Source organism: Danio rerio, chromosome 20 (assembly GCF_052040795.2).
Source record: "Danio rerio strain M-AB ecotype USA chromosome 20, GRCz13ab, whole genome shotgun sequence".
Taxonomy (NCBI): domain Eukaryota; kingdom Metazoa; phylum Chordata; class Actinopteri; order Cypriniformes; family Danionidae; genus Danio; species Danio rerio.
The window spans coordinates 44,355,363-44,377,146 of record NC_141040.1 but is presented as its reverse complement, the minus strand read 5'-3'; the positions used below and the strand labels follow the sequence as shown (position 1 = coordinate 44,377,146).

The 21,784-nt window shown below is 36.8% G+C and overlaps 1 protein-coding gene across 4 annotated transcripts in view; it reads left to right on the top strand.

Moving 5' to 3' along the window:
- Positions 1 to 21,784, top strand: part of nkain2 (sodium/potassium transporting ATPase interacting 2) — a 432,978-nt gene that overhangs the window by 126,395 nt on the left and 284,799 nt on the right. Inside the window, 1 exon segment of one of the 4 annotated variants that reach the window (NM_001351706.1) lies at positions 3,537 to 4,372. The exons of the other annotated variants lie outside the window; for them this stretch is intronic. Coding sequence (NP_001338635.1) covers positions 4,319 to 4,372 — 54 coding nt within the window. The 5' untranslated portion in view covers positions 3,537 to 4,318. 4 annotated transcript variants of the gene reach the window in all.

Sequence of the window (21,784 nt, the reverse complement as noted above, 5' to 3'; positions counted from 1 at the left end):
ATTTGTGGGAAATTTTAAGCTGAAACTTCACATAAACACATGGAGACATCGGAGACTTACTTTAGATCTAAAAATTCTGTAAAAAGGGGGATATACAGTAGGTCATCTTTAAGAGAACAAAAAAATAAATAAATTACACGCAAGAATGCCAAAAAGCAGGATTCTGGTTACAAGTATCGTATTCTCTTCCTCAATTTAAGACATGGTTAACTTATCTTGATCAAACATTACATATGATAAGAGTCCGGTATGTAGTTATTGGTAACCTTGATAAGTTATACAATATATGGCAACCATTTCTTGATCACCTGGTCAAATATAATGCTGATTCTGACCAGCAGTGTAGTGCTGGTATTGACTTCCTTTTTGTATTTTCTTCGAAATCGTTTATGTCACGGTCACCAGCGATCCAACCTTAGCAGATCACTGGTAAATACACTGCTCGCTAACGGACAACAAATCCGCCATTTCATGGACTACAAAACCCAGTCATGCACCACACACACACACACACACACACACACACACACACACACACACACACACACACACACACACACAACTGGTTCCTAATTCTGACTGATTACATTCTCACAGCCGGAGGATCATTACGAACTGATTACATGGACTTTAAACTGAGTGCACACACACTTCATTGCTGAGTCTTGTTTACATTTTGTGACATTACAACGCATTTCCTTTGTCTTGTTTTGCCGTGCTTTGACCCTAGCCTTGTTTGTCTGTTTATCTCTGTCTGCTGCCTGCCTACTAATCATCTGCCTGTGTATCTGACTACAACTCTGGATTCCCTGTATACATCTGTTTGTGTCTGTGTTGACCATTGCTTACCTGACCTCGCTAATAATCCTGCATATGGATCCGCACCTCCAGCTCTAATTTTTTTTTACTAATAATTATTTTTTTATTTTATTATTACCATTATTTTCTTTGTATTAGTATGCTCATTTAGTTTTTTTATTGTTCTTGTGTTGTTTGGTAATTATTGAAAAATGTAGAACTAGTAAAAACTTGTTAATAAAAATAATTGTTTGTCGTAAAATGAGATTATTGGCTTTCGTTTCCACCAGATTTCTTTTTTGGAATTTTATTACAGTTTTTCTTACTCTTGTTACTTGGTATTTTGTAAGTTCTTGCAACCATAAAACCACCATATTTGTCTACAAACCTTTACTTGTTTGTGCATTGCTGAAACATGGCAAAAGCTTGGACGAGATATGATGGCTGGAAGACTCAGATAAGTCATGTGGGACAAACATAACGCAGTATCGCTAATTCCATCACTTAAAATTGTAACAAATCCTGAGATTGAATCTGTCCAGAGGACGAGAATGACAGGAAGAAGGGGTTTGCAATTTGGTCCCCAAAGTCATTACCTCAGGAAATCGGAAAGTAAATACATGCTACTGCCACTCAAGATTGCTGGGAAAATTAAAGCATGTCCTAAACATTGATAGAGAGACTGATTGTATGTGTATTCTTTGTCGGTGTGGGTTCGTGTTTGTTAACTTGCATTGCACTAAGATTAATTCTAAGTATGAAAACAGGCTATACTGTGCACACAAGTACACTTTTATTCTTGTCCTCTTGTTAAATCGTGACATAAAGAATAGGTCTACTGTTTCTAGGTCAAATCCTCTACTCGTCTGAAATGAGAATACTACAGTATCTCAGAGGTTTAGGGCTGATATTTATTCACATCACATATTTGAGCGAATCTTTAAAAACTTGTGGTGTAGATACAGTGTACAGTCCAGGACACCAATTTTTTATTGATTTATGAAAGATGAATCTCTGTCTAAATTTGAGATTTCGATATGGAGAATAAAGTTTAGGATTATGATGTTTATTATGGTTTGTTGTTTGCTTTTGGCATCTGATACAATGAAATCAGTGGCATGTAGTGTCAGACTTACAGTAAGCATAGTACTTGCTTGAGTAGGTACTTTTTTATTTATTTTAATTTGGAATTACTTCACAGCCACTAAAAATTAACCAAAAGTGAATTCTATACAGTAAATGTTTGCATTTTAAATGTATTCTGCATGTTGTCGATCTGGTACCTAATGTTAAAAAAATACAACATCAGAACCAATCAAAAACATCAGAATGGCATCGCTTTACTAAATGGCATTTGTTACGGTCCCCTTGTTTGAACATAAAAAGCTCAGACAACAAAATAACTTATTTATTATACAAAAAAACTAATACAACAACAAATCAAACAAATGTCTAGGGATTGAATCAAGAAGAAGAAAGATATAATCACAACTAACTTAACTATAAATTATGCAAAACGAAACCAGATTACAGAATGAAAGAGATGGTCTTGACACGAGAATGTCCAAGTAGCCACACCTTCCTCCAGACACACTAAACAACACTTCTAGCACAACACTCTTATTTTTATACATTAAATAATTTGGTGAGCAAGCAGGTATCCAATCAGGATCTGCCTCATTCAAACTGGTATCCTGGGTTTGTCACACATTTAAAAGTCATCATGTCCATCTAACACAGGCAGAACAACAAATTCATATTATTCGACACACTGTATCTTAGTTTTTTACTGAAAATATTCAGTGTAACCCCTTTGTAATTGTTACAATTTTTACAAGTAACTAATTACACATTTATATGTTAGGGCTTAGTAATTATTATTATTATTATTCTATATGTTACGCATTTAAATTTAGCCTAATTAATTCACGACACTGTGTATAAATTTGTTTTTGTGACATACTGTGGGAACTATGAGATTTCGCTTGATACTCGATTCTGATTGGTCAATGCGACTTTTAGCGGTTAGACAGTCCCATATTTTCATGTATTAATCCGCTAAGGGATCTACATTCAGCGCTACTTTCAAATTAAGAAGACTAGCCTGATCGTTTGTTTGTTTGTTTGTTTGTTTGTTTTTCTGCCAGCCGTTTGTGTTTACTCTTTGTAGGACGCGATTCAAGTAAACTGTTGTAAGATAGATAGATAGATAGATAGATAGATAGATAGATAGATAGATAGATAGATAGATAGATAGATAGATAGATAGATAGATAGATAGATAGATAGATTTACATAGATGGATTGGCCTAGATAGGCCAAGATAGATAGATCAATTTGGATTAGCTAGCCTATCTAAGAATAAAGATATCCCTGCAGCCAGTCGTTGTCAGGTATAAACAGCTAAACCTTTTAAGGAAACAAAAGAAGTGTTTTGTCAAAAAAAAGAGTCTAAGCTACAAAAAAGGAAGAAGATTACGAAACGAATTATGTACTAACAAGAAGATTTCTTTTCATCGTAGACTTCGAAACCCGAGGGATCTATTTAAATTCAGACCTGGAATTTCCTAAGGGCGACCGAAGCAATTACAGCCCGTTATATATCTGCATCTTGCCGACTGACCCCCCAGCGCCACACAGTCATTATTTCCATATCGTGTTGCTCTCACGCCCACTGAGAGAGAGAGCGAGGGAGAGAGAGAAAGAGCAGAGACTCATCCGGCGCATTGAGGGACGTCCAGCTCCTCATCTGCGCTCTGTCTGTACAGCATCAGCATCAGCACCAGCCGCTGCGTGAGAAACAAACCGAGTCGCATCCCTGCCGAGTGCAGCGCCGCGTGCGTGCGCTTCATTCAATCTGGAGCGTCAGATGGTGCAGGATGCGCCGCTTCTTTGTCCTCTTGTACACCCGGACTGAGCAAGTTAACAGTGGAAGGGACCAGTAGTAGTTGAGGGACCCGTGAAGACACGTCTCAGCTGCACTGAAAGGCTGCTCCAGGACGCGCGCTCGGATTATTGTCCTCGTATCACCGTTCCCGTGGATTTCCTGCTGGACAACTAAACGCACGAGAAGCGGCTTCCAGAGAAAGAAAGCAAAGCTTTTGCGCTTTAAAATGTGTTAATTCGGTTTCTTTCGCACGAGGGAGGAGCAATGAGAGCGTAAACAACACTGGCTGGCTTTGTTTTTCACACCCGGACCCGTGGAAGATCACATTAACATGTTTTTCAGCGCTGGATTTGGAGATAGCGTTATTTCTACACTAACTTAAGGAAGTGTTGTCCGCGTCTCTTTGACTTTGCGTACGCGTCAATTCTACTTTTCCAAACAGCACATGCAGTTTCCTTCACATCTTTCTTCCTACACGGTGAACCGCTTGGGATGCTTTTATCGGAAGGGCGTATTTGATTCGCGTCTCTCGCCTCCGGAGTGAAGAAAGATCCGTTTAAACCCGTTACCTGGGTATCGTTTTTGTGGAGTTACAGCGATCCACGTGGAAACACGGACTCGACGGAGAGCAAGATGGGCTGCTGCAGTGGCAGATGTACGCTGGCGTTTATATGTGGCATGCAATTGGTAAGTGATTATGCTTTAAGTGATTTGTTCTTAACCTGCGATGAACTCGTGGACTCGAACCTACAACCTTTCAGCTTACACTCAAAAGATTCAGTTGCTAAGCTTTATCTCATAAAAACAGGTGAATTTGTGATTAAACTCAATGGAGTAATGCTGTGTTGAGTTTCACTAGGGGGTTGATTATTATTTTTAAATTGCATATTTTTTTTTATAATTTTTAAATTATGTATTAATCTAATTTGGCTTGTTAACATGTTTTTATGCAGCTGTCACTTGCACAGTCATAAAAAAATACTGGCATGTCTCCCAGAAGTGAACCTGTAAACTTAACTCAAGTGTCCATCTGACAAGTGATCAGTGATAGTGCATTAAGATGTATGTGGCTGTGAGTAATCTTAGTGGGAATGATGCAGGGCTATATGTGGAAACCCTGCCTTGTTATATTACACCGGAGGGATGATGATGCTCATGAAGGTAGGGCTTGTGTCATTAGCCTGGGGCCACTATCATTTATGCTTATCTCTCCACTACACCACGGATCCTGACAGCCAATTAGGAGTTTTAAGTTAAAGAAGCTAAGCCAAGTCTCATTGACCTACTAAAGCAGAATACGATGACTTACTGCTTCCGGTAGAACATGAGAGTGGTTTTTATCCCTTTATTTCTTGTAATGTTTTGTAATCTAGTCCCATTTAAAAAAGAAGATGATTTCAGTCTGGTCTGGTGTTTGTGCAGCAACATTGCGCTCTGTGAAAATTCACAGGACTGAGTAATTTTACTCCTCGCAGACTAACTATATGACACCTTTCTGAATCACTCTTTCAGTTACAGTAATGGATAGCGGCCAGCGACAGTCTCACCATGCCAACCAGCTGGCATAGTGAATCAGGCACGTGTGTGTGTGTGTGTGATAGATCACATGACGACTGGTGAGCGTGAGTACACTAATCCAAATAGACGTTTGTAGGTTAATGTATTGCGCTGGTCATTAACCCGAAGAATCAGACGTAGTGGATGATATCACCACCTGCTGTCTATTATTCATACTTTACTCAGTGTTCATAACTAGACATGAGGATGTCATGAGTAAGGTTTTTGAAGGGGCTGATGTCATAGGCTACAGAGTTAAGTAGCCATCGTCTTGTTTGGATGTTGTTGAATTAGGATGGTTTTTTGGAGGGAGTTCACAGTTTGTTTGCTGTGGTGAACTGATCGGAGCTCTCTTCTGGCCTCTCTTTTCATCTCTTTTTCTCTGACCTTTTTCAATCCTCTTTTCCACATGTTTGCTGCTATTCTGAGAGAGACTTCTTTCTGACCACTACTGAGATGCCCACAGCTGGATGCTCTTAAGATTTGGAAACCATTATAGCGCTGGAATATTAGATTCTGGAGAAAAAATAAAACTGGCATTGTGATATTTTGTCTTTCTCCAGAATGTATTGCGATATGAAAAGAAATGTCGGATTTCAAAACAGCTCTGTTCTGAAATAACTCATTATTTTATAATTGTCAGAGTGATTTTGTGAAGGAGTGCATCTGCATGATTAACAAATTACAAGCAAACAATAGAACAAAGATACAGATTAAATGAACAGTGCTTTATGTTTTTCCTGGGTGGTCTAACAGAATTCAGGTAGACGAATTTTGTGAGAAATAACATTTCAGTGTGGGGCTGGACGAAATTGCAAAAATTATCACAATATCATGTTCCATATCATTTAATATCAATAATTATTATTGATTTAATAGTCAAAAACAAAAACATTTAAACAAAATATCTGATCTCTTTATAATAAAATAAACAGAAGTGTAAGAGATTCTTAAACTTTATGAAAAAAATGTTACAAAGTGTCATAAAAATGCAAACTCTTAACAATCAAAGCAAATTTTAGGGTGTCAATAAAAATAATAATACAGTAAACCTTAAATTCTGTAAACAGTGCAAATTATGATAATCAAATCTAAGCTTTGAAGTAAAGGAACCAACCATCATTATTCAAATACATACTGCAACATTACAAATTGTGAAGTTGAATGACCATATTACCCCCTATGCTGTAAACGCTTTCAGATGGTGGGCTAGTGGCTGGGATGCACAAGAAAAGAAACCAAAAAGCCACTCTGGCGACATCCTTACATCCTATTTTATTCACAATCTCCTCAATGCTGCTATACAGCATTCATTTCTCATGTGTTGTTATTCTAAACTGAAGTGACAAGTGCGAGTGTGTGCTTTCCTTTTTCCTCTCTCGTAACTAGGCGACCATCAACCATTTTCTCAGAGGATGACAAACGGACAAACCATTGCTGCAGCTCTGATGCAAGTTTGTGTAGAAAAATAAAAAGCACTGCAGTGTTTGGATGCGCTGTGTTTGTCTGAGGTAATTAGTTAACCGTTATCACTGAAATGTGCATTATCCATACAAAGTGTGAAGCAGTTTGGTTAGTTCTACTTACATGAATCGCGTTGGGCATTAGGAAACCATATGTGCATCGTGCAAGTCGCGCGTCTTCATTCGAAATGACAAACTTACACACTAAGCTTATTAGAGTTTCTTCCAAGGCGCACTCAGCAGCTACATTTAATAAAACTATAGCCTTTATAACGAAATTTTACAACAAATTTTTTTAAAAATTGTTATTAACAATGGTAATCGGTCAATAAATAACGATACCGATTTTATCGCCCAGCCCTACTGTAAATACAGACATGATTATTTCTTTCATATATATGATTTAACTTCCTTAATGCTTACATGGTACAACTCTTAAAAAGAATGTGCAAATGATCAAGTTTCCCCCAATTATTTAATCGACACGACATATTTATTGTGAACCAGGGGTGTCTAAACTCAGTCCTGGAGGGCCGGTGTCCTGCATAGTTTAGCTTCAACTTCCTTTAACAGACTTGCCTGCAAGTTTTTGTATACCTAGAAAGAGCTTGATTAGCTGCTTCAGGTGTGTTTAATTGGGGTTGGAGCTAAAATATGCAGGATACCGGCCCTCCAGGACAGAGTTTTGGCACCCCTATTGTAAACTGTTGTGCCTGGTCAGTCGTCATCTCCACTTGACATTATTTACTATTGCGGATGTGTGCATTGTGATGACAATGCTGAAATTATATACTGTATTGTGCAGCCCTATTGAAAACACATTCTTGCTGTTTTTCTGTATTTCTTGTGTAATACTGAGCCAGGCAGGCACTAAATGCACAGTACTTGCTGAATGCTGAGTAATGTTCTCTCTCTTCAGAAGGAAATGAATGGTGATTGTTTGAGAAAAAGCCTTATAAAGCATCTAATGTATTTTTATGCCATAAAATCGATGTTTATTTTGAAGTTTTGGTTTGAAGTTTTTGGTTTATAGTTGACTTCTTCGTGGATGTCTTGAGCATTTGCCAAACTACTTACAGTATGCATTTTATTTGTTTTTTCTTATACATAAATATTGCAAACTTGATCTAATGTAGAATGCAGTATCTTTTGGATGTTGCAAACTTATTTCAAATGTAGGCCAGTGAAAAGCACGCTTAATAGACAAGATGAAAACATCCCAGCTTTACAGAATGAATTTCAGGGCAACTGACAGGAACCATCCAGTCTTCATCTCCCATTCCATGACAACTACTAAAGAACAAACTTTTTCTGGGCCTTTTTTCAAAGAAAGAGAAAACATGATTTCCACCCTTTTTTTTGATGCGACATGTAAACCTTCCATTAAAAAATATTTTATTTAAATAGGTTTTCAGATAAGTGTGTGAATTTACATTGAAATGGTGTATTGAGGGGCTGAAACATGAACAAGAAATCTAATAGCAGTTCCGTTTCCGGGCTTGTTATAAACAGTGTTTATGTGCACTTCATTATTTTGTAAAATTTTGTTTGGTAAAATCCATAACCTTCTCTTCCCCCTCAAAACAACTTTTGCATAAAATAAAGACCCTTATATGCTGGATTCAGTGACTGAAGCACCTCTGCCCTGCTACTGTTTGGTTTGTGTGTGTGTGTGTGTCCATACACTTGACATACTGCGCAAAGACATTATAATAGAAAACATTGTCCGCTTTCGGTTTGTTGCTTCAACACATCAGCCACCATGAATTTTAATGTCTATAGTAGCCTACTACCAATGTTCAGGATTTGTTTATGTACGCGAATGTGTGAAGCATCACAAGCAATGTATCAAAATTCCACTGATTTCCTGAAATAAACTTTGCATTTCAGGATAATCCAGCGCAGCTCTTTGATAATGAGCTTAACTCTCCTTCTTCTCTATGTAGTACTGGATGAGCACAATATGTAGCCTATTCCTCTTTCTGTTTCTACTTTGGAGAAGAAAGGATAACGTATCACTGCTTAGATTGACTCCGAAATGTTTTGCGTTTTTTTGTAATGGATTGATTAATACGCATCAAACTCAGAGTGCAAGGTTTGTTTACGTGATAAATTATTTACATGTCAATACGAAAAAAACTTACACGTATTGTATTTCAGTCAGTGTGCAAAAACCTTAATGATTATTACACACTGAATCTGAATGCTCATCTGTAAATTTCGCACATTAAAAATATATATTCGACCTCACTTTGTGTGAATTGTATTGACACACTGTCTCCGAAACTTTCATCCGTCATAAAAAAAATTCAAACCGGGTTTAATTTAGTTTTTATGCTTTTCGCATGAGAAAAATCGATTTGAGAGGTGTTTTGACAGTTCAGAGCCACCGTTCAAGTGAAAATACAGAATGCTGTCATTTGAGCTACAGATAACTTTGTGACAAACACACTGCATAAAATAAAGACAATGTGGCGAACAGTTGAGAACCATGGATTCAGCTGATGCACCTCTGCCCTGCTACTGTTTGGTGTGTGTTTGTGTGTGTCTATACACTTAACATACTGCTCATAGACGTAATAATAGAAAGCATCGTCCGCTTTCGGACAGGTCAACACGGCCACCTTGTATAATAATGTCTATAGTAACCTACTACCAATGTTCAGGATTTGTTTACGTGCGCAAATGTGTGAAGTATCACAAGCAATGTATTAAAATTCCACTGACTTCCTGAAATAAACTTTGCACTTTAGGATAATCCAGCTCTTTGATAATGAGCTGAACTCTCCTTCTTCTCTATGCTGGATGAGCACAAAATGTAGCCTATTTCTCTTTCTTTTTCTACTTTGGAGAAGAGAGCAGGACAAAGTATCACTGCTTAAACTGACTCCAAAATGTTTTGCTTTTTTTTTCCTACTGAATTGATTAATATGCATCAAACTCAGTGTGCAAGGTTTGTTTACGTGATGAATTTTTCGCACATGAATGCAAAAAAAAACAAAACATATGGAAATTCCAGACTTCAGTGTTTAAAGACCTTAACTTGAAAATCATAAGGTTTTTCTTTATCAATTTTGGCTTACCAAAGTAGGACATCCATTTCACATTATGACGTGAAATACAGTAAATGAAATGTTTGTTTCTTTTGTAAGAGCGGCTGTAGAAAAACGAATCAAATGGAGCTAATGCACCCAGCTCTGCTAAATTACCAAGCAGACCATTCTTTTTATTGCCTAAGGCTATAATGCAGCTAAAACGTCCATAGTTAAAGCATTTATGAGAGTTTTCTCTCTGGTGGTTTTTGTGTCTGGCGAGTATAAATGCCTGTGGTCCAACATTCTGACACTGAGGAAAAGAAAAGAATATCGTACACTCTAGGGATGTGTTCATAGTGATTGCTCAGAGATGCATTTATAGGAAGGACATCTGGTGATATAGTTTGACTATTATGGATGATGAAAAAACTGATAGCAGTCGTCAAAGTGGCCCTCTTAGCTTCAGCCTCCCTATGGACCATATTGTACACTGAGATGAATACAGCTGGTGAAATCCGCCCGTTCCAACCGGTTGCCCGCAGTGGGACTTCAGGGAATCAGGCGTGCAGTTTGTTGTTGTTGTTTACATGCTGCTGCTGTTTCATGAACTGATTCAAGAGTTTTGTTTTAGACTTTCTGTATCTTCTGATATGCCCTTGAACCAAGATCTGACAATGCAGATTACTCAAATTTTGCCCTAATGTGCTTGTTACTGTCTTTCTGATCTTTTTGAAGAAAGGCAGGCATCATTATTTAAATGTTTTGCCACGTTGTCGTAAGCCGGTCTGTTGTTGTGGCTGCATCGATTTCAGATTTGTCTGCCCCTGAACACCCTTTTCAAAAACAGTTGGTCATTTTATAAGTGGGCAGTTCTTGGCTGGAGTAAACTACAGTTTGCAGCAGATTTTGTGGCAGTAGTCAAAAACGTGACTTGGAGTCTGTCTGGATTATGGCTGACTGCATTATCTGTTTCTTTGTTATCTTTGTTAAGATCCTGTGAAGTGTTTTAAAATTAGCATTTGTGTTCATCGTGTGAAAATTTCAGCTGAAACATAGTAGCTCCTCTTACTTCTGATCAAACACCTGCGCTTCCCTAAAGAAATGTACATGACAATTGCAGCATTTGATTAATCATATTGTGATTTCATTTCAATATACTGGGCTTTCTACTTTGCAGTACTGTATGTTTATATTTCTGCCGAAACATAGAATTTCTGGTGTTAAAAGCAAACCAAGACTAAATGATTCAATTTAGTTAATTAAACAATATGCTGAATAATCAAACTACTCACATTAAATCCACAGTTAATGATGCATAGCTGTTTTTTTTCAGGGAAAAGTGCTTTAATTGATGATAGTACTGTGGCAGATGACTTGACAGAAAGGACAAGGAAGTGGCTTAAGAAGTCAATTATTAGTTTGTTTTCAATGTTATTGAAGTCAAAAATAGAATTTGACAAGAGTTTAAAGAGTTTGGCAATCAATCTTTTTTTGTTTTGTGGTGTCAGGTCAAAGTACATGTTTGTGGGATTTAGCAAATTTTATTTATATATATATATATATATATATATATATATATATATATATATATATATATATATATATATATAGTTGAAGTCAGAATTATTAGCCCCCTGTTTATGTTTTCCCCAATTTCTGTTTAACGGAGAGCAGCTTTTTTTCAACACATTATTAAACATAATACTTTAAATAACTAATTTCTAACAACTGATACATTTAAATTTAAACTTAAAGGCCTAACTAGGTAAATTTGTTTAACTAGGCAGGTTAGGGTATTTAGGCAGATTATTGTATAAAGATGGTTTGTTCTGTAGATTATCAAAAAATAGCTTAATGGGGCTAATAATTTTGACCCTAAAATAGTTCTTAAAAAATGTAAAACTTCTTTTTTTCAAGCCAAATAAAACAAATAAGACTTTCTCCAGAAGAAAAAAATATTATTAGACATACTGTGAAAATATCCTTGCTCTGTTAAACATCATTTGGGAAAAATTTTAAAAAAGAAAAAAAATCAAAGGTGGGCTAATAATTCTGACTTCAACTGTTTGTGTAAATATACACACTACCTGACCTGTCGCCTATCCAAGTTTTAGGAACAACAAACTATAGCTTGGCTACTAGTTGATCATTTGGTATCAGAAGTGGCTTATATGAAAGACAAAGGCCTCTAGATTATGCTTATTTTACCAAAATAAAATATGATCATGCCTTGATTTTTACTGATTTAATTAGGATAGTGAAGTCTGACTTTGCTTAGACAAAAGTCTTATCACTTAACAGGAATAATGTACAGTATACACTTTTAAAAAATAAAGGTACGCATACGCAAGTTGTCACTGGGGTGGTACCTTTTCAAAGAGTACAAATTTGTACCTTAAAGGTCCATATTAATAAATCGAGGGTACATATTAATAATTAAAAAGTACAAAAGTGTTCCTCTTAACATTTTTAGGTACTAAAATTTAAAAAAAAAAATTTTGAGGTACCAATATAAACCCTTTAAGTACAAATGTGTACCTTTTGAAAAGGTACCCCAGTGACAGCTTGTGTAGCTTTATTTTTTGAGAGTGCAGAATATAAAGTAATGGTCCAGTGGAGTTAATATTGTCCTATGAGCTTGGAGGACTGCATTCATACATCTCTGCAATGACTCAAATAACTTATTAATTAAGTAATCTGGAATGGCAAAGAAAGCAAATTTTGCAGGACTCCCAGAGTTCATCAAGATTCTTTTGATTCATCTTCAATGCGTCCTCCTTCATCTTACCCCAAACATGCTCAAAAGTTTTCATATCTGGTGACTGGTCTGGCCAATCCTTGAGCACCTTGACCTTCTTCGCCTTCAGTAACTTTGATGTGGAGACTGAAGCATGAGAAGAACTCTAATCCCGCTGAAGAATTGACCCTCTCCTGTGGTTTGTAATGTAATGACCAGCACAAATGTCTTGATACCTCAGGCTGTTAATGTTGCCATCCATTCTGCAGATCTCTCACATGTCCAATATACTGCTGAATGAGATGCAATATATATGTTCAATTTACTTCTATGTTGATAATTTGAGAAATCAAACTAGCTTTGGATCATGTTGTTCATCTGTCTTTTTCCTCCCTTTTTGTTTATGCTTTTTGTGCTGCACCTTGTACTATCTTAGGAAACAAATTATTCTCACACACAAATGTATGTTTACCCAAATAAACCCACAGTTGATTAACTCAAATGTTACCCAAGTAGTAAAAATAGAATGGTTAAATTGAAAAAAAAGGAAGGAAATAACTCCCTCTCAGATTGCTTGTGTCCTCATTTGCAAATAACAGATTGCCCAGAGACTGTCAGGCACCTGTTGTTCTGGAGGTCATGAACTGGGTTTATTTCTAAACTCTCTTGAAATATTCTCCACCTGGTGCTACGCATTTCTATAATTGCTTTGTTTTCAAACTGGTATGAATGTCTGCTGTCATTTTTGTCCTCTTGGAACAACACAAAGACAAAGGTTTAATTGTTGTTTTCCTTCAACGTAATCAGCTGTATGCAGGAGAAAGGCTTGAATTTAATTACTCTCCTGAATGCAGGTGATTTGCCAAATGCAGATTTGAATTGTTTTAGGTCGCGTATAAAATTCGAGTTTATCCATTAATGTGTAAAAGAGCTCTTACTACTTTTTTATTAATTAGAAGTAACCAGATTTTTAGAGTATAGGGATAGAAAAGCCTTTCATTTGCCAGACAAAACAATCACGTTGGCAGAATATGGTTCTAAATTGCGGTGCAATGCCTTTGCGATGTGACCTTGCATTTTTCCCAAAACTAACAGATGGTTTAGGAAGCTGTTTTGCATAACGAATCCAAATATTTACATTCTGTCTCATCGAAGCATTCAAGCCATAACTCCACAGTGTATAATTGAATGTTTTTGTACAGCATGAATTTAAACTCAGTAATTAAAAAGCCAGTTCTCTCCCAAAAATGAAAATCTGCTGTTAATTTACTCACCGTCAGTCCATCCAAGATATATGTTTTTTTTTTCCTTCAGTAGAACAGTAACAAATATTTAAGCTGAAATTGTGGTTTTGGGACATACGCAGGTAAAACTAAATTAATACTAGTGGGTCCTGGAAATACATTGATATATTATGAAGTGATTGGTTTTTATCTACAACGTTATTACTTTCAATCCACAGCTTACCCTTGGGAAATGTTTTTACGGCAGTCAAGCTATTTGTTGCGTAATGAAGTATGCAAGCTTAGGACTGTCTGCCGATGCTATGGATCGAAGGCAGTGCTGTAAATAATGGTCACTTTCTTGCACAGACTAATTGTTTCATTTCATAACACAGTCAGGATCACTAGGGATGCACTTTGCTTTGCCTGTATATGTTATGCATGTGATTACAAAACCAGTCAAAAGTTGCATAGCTATATTTGTAGGAATAGCCAACAATACATTTTATGGGTCTAATTTTCTTTTGTGTCAACAATCATTAAGAAAATTAAGTAAAGATGAAGACATTTAGTAAATTTCCTATGCTTAATTTTTTGATTAGTAATCACAGTTTCAGTTAGGGCTTGAACGACTTTAGATTTTTGGAAGTTGAATTTTATTTTATCAGTCAAGTCGACATTGATTATTTATTTTTATTTGTACATCGCTTTTACAGTGTAGATTGTGTCAAAGCAGCTTCACATAGAAGATATTTAAGGTACTGATTAGTTGGTGGTAACGTCATTAATAAAGCACAAGATGCAAATGTTTTAGCAACATGCCACAATTTGGGATTTATTTGCATAAGCATTGTCAAAACATTTGACCAAAGTTATACAGTTTAAAAGCAAAGCTATAAAAATACCAAGGAAATGTATGTAAATGTTTGACTGTCTAGAAATAAATAAAACATTCTCAAAAAAAAAGTATCATTCTCATTATTCTGGCATTTAGCAAATGTAAATCATTTTGGTAATCCTAACAGACCTAAAATAGTAAATGTTTAGTCTGATTTATCATCAGATATGTAAAAAAAATGGTTATGTTCCTTTTTTTAGAATGTACAGTATGTAAACTTCTGGGTTTTTGAGACTCATTGTTTTTACATATACAATAATGCCGTCAAACTGTTGTATAAATGCAATATCACACGAGTAGCAGTGCGATATGGCTGTATACTAGGGTTGTAACGAATTTAGTATAGGAATAGAATAGGGTTGTATGAATTTTTTACGGTATGATAATCGTCTAAAACAATACCACGGTTTGACGGTTTCGCGGTATACGGTGTTAAATAGTAATTCTCATAGCAAAGACCCTGAAAAGAATAAAACACGTTTTCTGACTGAACAAAGGTTTTATTTCAATAAACTTTTGAAAGAACCATTTTAATAGAACTATAGAAGTCTTTTATAAAAATAAACTGAAAAATTTACCATTTTAATAAATTAAATTAGAAGGAATAAACAAGCAGGGTCTTTTAAGATTAGACAAAAATAAACTTAAACTGTCCTTCCTTATAAGCAGGATAAATGGGAGACCAAAAGTGCAATACCAAGTTTATGGCTGTAAACATGTATTTAAAGCGTTGTTTTTTTCAGTCTAGGTTGTGATGAAGAAATGTAAGCATGTTGAGATTTTCAGGACTTAATCTTGACCGCTGAGGTGAGAGAATGTGTCCACTTGTACAATGAACAAATAAAAAAATAAGAAAATAATAAATAATGTGTCAAAGTCCAAATAAACATGGTGCAAATCCTCAGTAAAAAATAGATATAAATATTTACTATACTATAAATAGTTGCATAACAAAACTAGATTCAATATGGAACATCCTTAGGGTTTATGTGTCAGCATGGATATGGTTGTCTGTGGATATGGATTTGGATATGGTTGTCTGCAATGCAGACAAACAGCTGCACCTTCATTTGCGTCTTTTGAAAACAGCAAGAGCAGCAGTTCGTCTTTGCTGTGTCACTGTTTTGTCATGTTTCTGTGCTGCTGTGCATGCAAAAGTACTTAGTATGAGAATTATTTCATGCAAAACTTTTTTTTGCGTTTTATTTAGCCGCGCATAAATGTATGCCTATCTCTCATTCCGTGTTGTTCAAAAAACTCATTGATGGTCCACAAACAAAAGCGAAACCTATGCTTATTGGTTGTGATATAGCGAGTTTGAACCAATCTGGGCATGGAGGAGGGACAATGCATCAATGTATCATGTCTGGTTTGTCCGGAGACACAGTGACGAGCGTTTCTTTGTCAAATCAGCGTTGTCAAATTTTGATGACGTAATCGCACTGATTCCGGAGCCTCTGAAAGTCCGCGAATGTTATGCACTGGAAAGCCGAGATTCTCTTCTTTATGCCAATCTTTGAATTGTATGAATCTGATCAGCGGATCAAAAGTTATTAAACATTTAAGAGCAATATTTATTTTTAGCCGCGGGCGGCTGTCTCGGTCTTTAAGGGTTAAAACCGTTGATATGCAATTGTTCATGGTATGATAATCGTGCACGTTCAAATCGTGGTAGACCGTCATACCGGTATATTGTTACAACCCTACTGTATACATATACAGGTATAGCCATATCGCACTGGTACTCGTGTGATATTGCTCATATATATATATACACACACACACACACACACACTCACACACACACACACACACACACACACACACACACACACACACGCACACATACACACACACACACACACACACACAAAGGAACTTCAATCTGAATGGGTGAATAAATTAGCAGAAAAAAAGTATTTTCTGTATGCTTTGTTAAACACGAACTTACTATCTGACTTAAACCTCAATACCAATAAGAAGAACGATAAGAAGAATGATAAGGGAATGATATCTGTTTTTTGTTTTCTTTGCAACATTATGCACTGTATGTATAATGTAATCGATTTGGGTAACTCTAACATCATATAACCTCATTCGTATAATAAAATTCAGTACATCCAGATCAATAACTTTCGCTGTCGTTGACAAACAAAAGATGCATCGCTGAAAACCTTTTGCATCATGCTTGGTGTGAATCCATTGATTTATCATATAAATGTGGGACTGTTGAATCAGATCGTTTTGTTTGCTAATAATATTGTAACAAATGTGACTAAAGAGTCTCAGAGTGACAAGCAGAATAAAGACTGCATAGCATCATGAACAAATGAAGCTCTCTGGCTTTGTGACGGTGACTGAAGAGCTGCCTCTCAGGGAAAGAAGTCCTTGATATTTGGCAAGTGAATTGAATTGGCTTCTCCACACCACAATCCAAATCTAAAAAGGCAGAAAGATTTAATGGCTTCTCAAATGTTATAAATCAGTCCCAGCTTAACAAAACCAATAAACACGAGTGCTGCAAAGGTGTGGTGGGAATAAGCCTTCGCCGCAGGACATTTTTTTTCATGCATCTCTCCTTCGTTCGGCATTAAATTAACCTTTCTTCTCCCGCCCCGGATGCCTTTTTCATAGTCGTGAGATTTGAGAACACAAAAGGTTACGGTGATGATACCTGTGCTGTGCCGAACGCATTTTGCCAGCTTCCCATTTGATTGAGGAGAGCCATAAACATTAGCGGGAATGTCTCCTAGCAACAATAGGTATGAATGCTGGAATTTTGCCCAGAACTGAACGCAGAGGATCTGGACTGCTCGTTCTACTGGAGCTGCTCTTTTGACCCGCCAAAGCCCAGAACTGCATAAGAAATGCATTTCTGTGTAGCATGATGCCTTTTGGCTGCTTTTGTTGGTTAAAGCTATTTGATTCGAATTTGCATTTTATGTTCTTGGCAGAGGCTTTCTAACCAAGGCGTTCCCGTAATAAAGTGCACAAATCACATTAATGGTTGTTTCGGGACAGGTTGCAGGGAATACAAATAGATTTCGGAAATTAAATCTTTGGCATTAGATCAGAAAGACCTCGTAAGGAAGTTAGCAGGGACTGTTGGTTTGTGATTTTCTTTTGTTTGTTTGTTTGTTTCATACGTTTTATTTAGTTGTAATGATAACTATGGGGTGGCACGGTGACTCAGTGGTTAGCACTATCGCCTTACAGCAAGAAGGTCACTGATTCGAGTCCAGACTGGGCCAGTTGCCATTTCTGTGTGGAGTTTACTTGTTGTCCCCGGGTTTCCTCCAGGTGCTCTGGTTTCCCCCACAGTCCAAAGACATGCGCTATAGGTGAATTGAGCAAACTAAACTGGTCGTAGTGTAAGAGTGTGTGTGTGTGAGAGAATGAATGTGTATTGGTGTTTCCGCTGCGTAAAACATGCTGAAATAATTGGCGGTTCATTCCGCTTTATTTTATTAAAAAAAAAAGAATTTGGGACAACCTGATTGTTTTATGTTTAATCCACTTGAATTTTTAAAAACGATTTAAGTTAACCTAATCGATTTGTGTTGGGAAAACATGATGGAATTATGTGGATTTTGTTTTTTTTTTACAGTAAATCTAGCTATTTGTGAATACAAAAGGTCTACAAACTTTTAAAGAATAAATAGATCAATAAAAATAATTGAATTCCTGAAAATGAGTGTATTGTTGTTTCGATATATGCTGTAAGATGTAAACCACTCACAACAGACTGGGCCATCTGACCAATCAGAGTAGAGCAGGCTCTCAGAAAAGAGAGGTTAAGAAAGAATGAATAGTTTTGGAATCTTTGATAAATTAAATGATATTAAATGTATGAGAATATTTGTGGTTAAAGAGCCCATATTATACATGAAATAGGGTCATATCTTGGTTGTAAGGGTCTCCAACAACAGTCTAATATGCATGCAAGGTCAAAAAACACTTTCATGGTCTTATAATCTGCATTTATTTTTACCTAATTATCCCAGAGACTCCCATATGAATCGTTCAGTGATTCATTTGTTCCCAAACCCCTCCTTAGCACGAAGCTAATCTGCGCTGATTGGACCAATGACAGTCTGTTGCGATTGGTCGACTGCCTTCAGTGAGAGAGTGAAATGTCCAACAGCTAATCAGCAATATAAAAGTAATCACAGTTCATACACGCTCGATAGTGTAGGCGTGGATTTTAGCTGCCAGTGGGTCAATGTAAATACAGACTATGGATTTGAAAAAACAGATGACTAACTATTTTATTGAGCAAAAACTCCAAAAACAGTTGAGGAGATCTCCTAGCTTCTCACTCTGCTCTTTTCACAGACACACACACACACATATTGCACACACACACACACGCACTTAACCCTGCTCCGGACGACAAGGCGCACACGCACGCACACACACATGCACACACAGACACACACACTAATCCTCCTCCATGGAGCTCCGTAAACAAAGCAGCACGCGTCACGTTTTAAACGTGGCTTTGCACCCGATATGAGAATAAAGCGAGTTAACCTGATACAGTACACGCGGTTACAAATAACAAATCACAACTAAATACATTTGCAAGCTAGAGTCAACGAGGCAACTTTAATCGCACGTACTTACACTTGAGAAATGGAGGAAGAAACCCATCCTTACGTCCATCAGTAAGTTACTCTTTACTGATCCTTCCTTTAACAAACGCCGATGAAGTATTCTTTGTAGCATGTAGTTTCCAGTAGTTTCCAACTGCTTGGCTATAATGCTGAGGTTTCATCTTTGGGTAGACACTCAATATATCCATCTGCAGTGTGACTTCAATCGACCGGCATGTTTGAGTGTGTGTTTGTGGGTGTATGTGTGTGTGTGTCTGGGTTTCTATGTCAGAGGGCGGGGCCGCAGGTTTGAAATCTCCCGGGTTTGCAGTTTGCACGTGCACGTGAATAACTTGGTTCCATTCGTACGTCATGGCGAAACACCTAATGACTCGGTATCAAGGCGACTCGTTTGAGGCACTATGAGTCGACTCTTTTATAGATGAATCAACAGTTTTAAACACTGTACACTAACAGATTTAAGCCTTAGCTGGATACTTCACTTCACTTAGAGCTGTGTTACAAACTACATGGAAGGGAATTTTCAAAAACCCATAATATGGGCTCTTTAATGACATTAGATCCATAGAAGAGACCAAAATAATGCGGAAACTTTTAAAAAACATAATCAGTGCACTTTAAAGTACCTCACAAGTTTACACACTGCATCTTTAATGTGTGTTTTAATGTCAGATTTGTAATTGCTGTTAGATTCAAGCTGTGTAATCAGTTCTGTTAATTAGACTGTTAAGAGTGACAGCCTACCGGTTCTCGGCATATGCCTGTCACTGCTACTGTCTTTCGTTGGTAAAACCATCATGTTATTCTCCATCACACCAGGCGGCATGTGACCACAATTTGTGAAAGTCGTTTTACGGTAAAGCCTCGCATTGCATCTGGGAATACAGCCATCATCTTTTGCGGCTTGGCAGTGTTTCAGCAAACTTTGTTAGAACATCTTCTCCCTAATGCGGTTGCCTATAGTTTTTGATCTAATAATAAACAGTCCCTTGTGTTATTGTCTGGAAATATGAATACCCATAACGCTTTTGAATCACCTGTCTGATAAATCCTCAGTGTTGCTGTTTTTTTTTTTTTTTTTTTACCTGACTGCAGCAGTAGAGCCTGGAGGATGTGATCTCATGGGAATGCAGACAAAGAGGTTTCAGACAAATGCGCTTTAGCAGAACCAAACCAGGCAGGGCAGTATAATGGATGTGTATGAAAGCATTATTTTTGCTACTGTATGTGTGCAGTTGAAGTAAAACGAAGAGTTTGTTATCGTATGCTGTTGCCATGTGCTTGCAATCAAGCTTGCGCATTTGCTATTAATACAGATTTTTATATGCACAGTGTTCATGACATTTCAGGTCACAGTCTTTTCCTGCGTAATGGTTAACATGACAATTTCTGTTTCTCGCTGTTAGACTGCTGATAATGTTGTTGACAATATTTTAGCACATCAGCATTGTCCTCTCAGTTATTATAAATGAATTATTAAAACTATTATGTTTAGAATTGTGTTGAAAAAAATGTATCTCCGTTAAACAGAAATTGGGGGGGGAAAAAAGGGGGGGGGGTAATAATTTAGGGGGGCTTATAATTCTGACTTCAACTGTAAATAACTAGGGTCTGTTTGTTTTGACACATTATTTAAAATATGTGACTTGGAAATAACTAATTAGACTTTTATTATTTTTAGATTATATCAGAATTTATATAAATTATTTCATACTAATTTAGAATTATTTCTTATTAGATAAGGCAAGTACATTTTTTGTCCCTTATGGACCATAAAAATATATTTTATATACATCGTTTAGCCATATAAAAGTCTGAAATTTTATTCTTCATGGTCTTAAAAAGGTTAATATTTGTATTTTATATACAGTTGAAGTCAGAATTATTAGCCCTCCTAGATTATAAACCCCTTGTATATTTTTCCCCTGTTTCATGTGCCTAATGTTGGAGCACATCTGATCATTTCTGGAAGATGATTCCAGCAGCGGGGGGCACAGTAGCTGAAGGCCGATTCACCCTTCTTTGACTGAACTCTTAGAATTTCTAGTTTATATTATCCTAAAGATCTGAGTGGTCTGTTAGTCAGCATATCTGTAATGTATTGAGGTTGTAGTGATTTTTAGTCAAGTAATAGTACTTTAAAATCTATTCTGAATGTAACTGGAAGTGTAAAGGTGGACAGGTGTGATGTGCTCTGAGTTTCTGGTTCTGGTCAGAATCCTGGCCGCTGTGTTTTGGATAAGCTGCAAATGTCTGACTGTCTTTTGTGAAGTTCAATGAGAAGTCCATTACAGTAATCCACCCTACTGCTGATAAAAGCATGAACAAGTTTCTCTAAGTCCTCACTGGAGATGAAGCATCTAATTCTTGCAATGTTTTTGAGATGATAGTATGCTAATTTACTAGCTGCTTTGACATGACTATTGAGACTCAGATCTGACTCCAGAATCACACCAAGATTCTTGACCTTATTTTTTGTTGCTTGACCCTTAGAGACAGTGTGCTCGTTCACCTTGAAAACCTTATCCCTGTTCCCAAACGCAATGACTTCAGTTTTCTCTTAGTAAAGT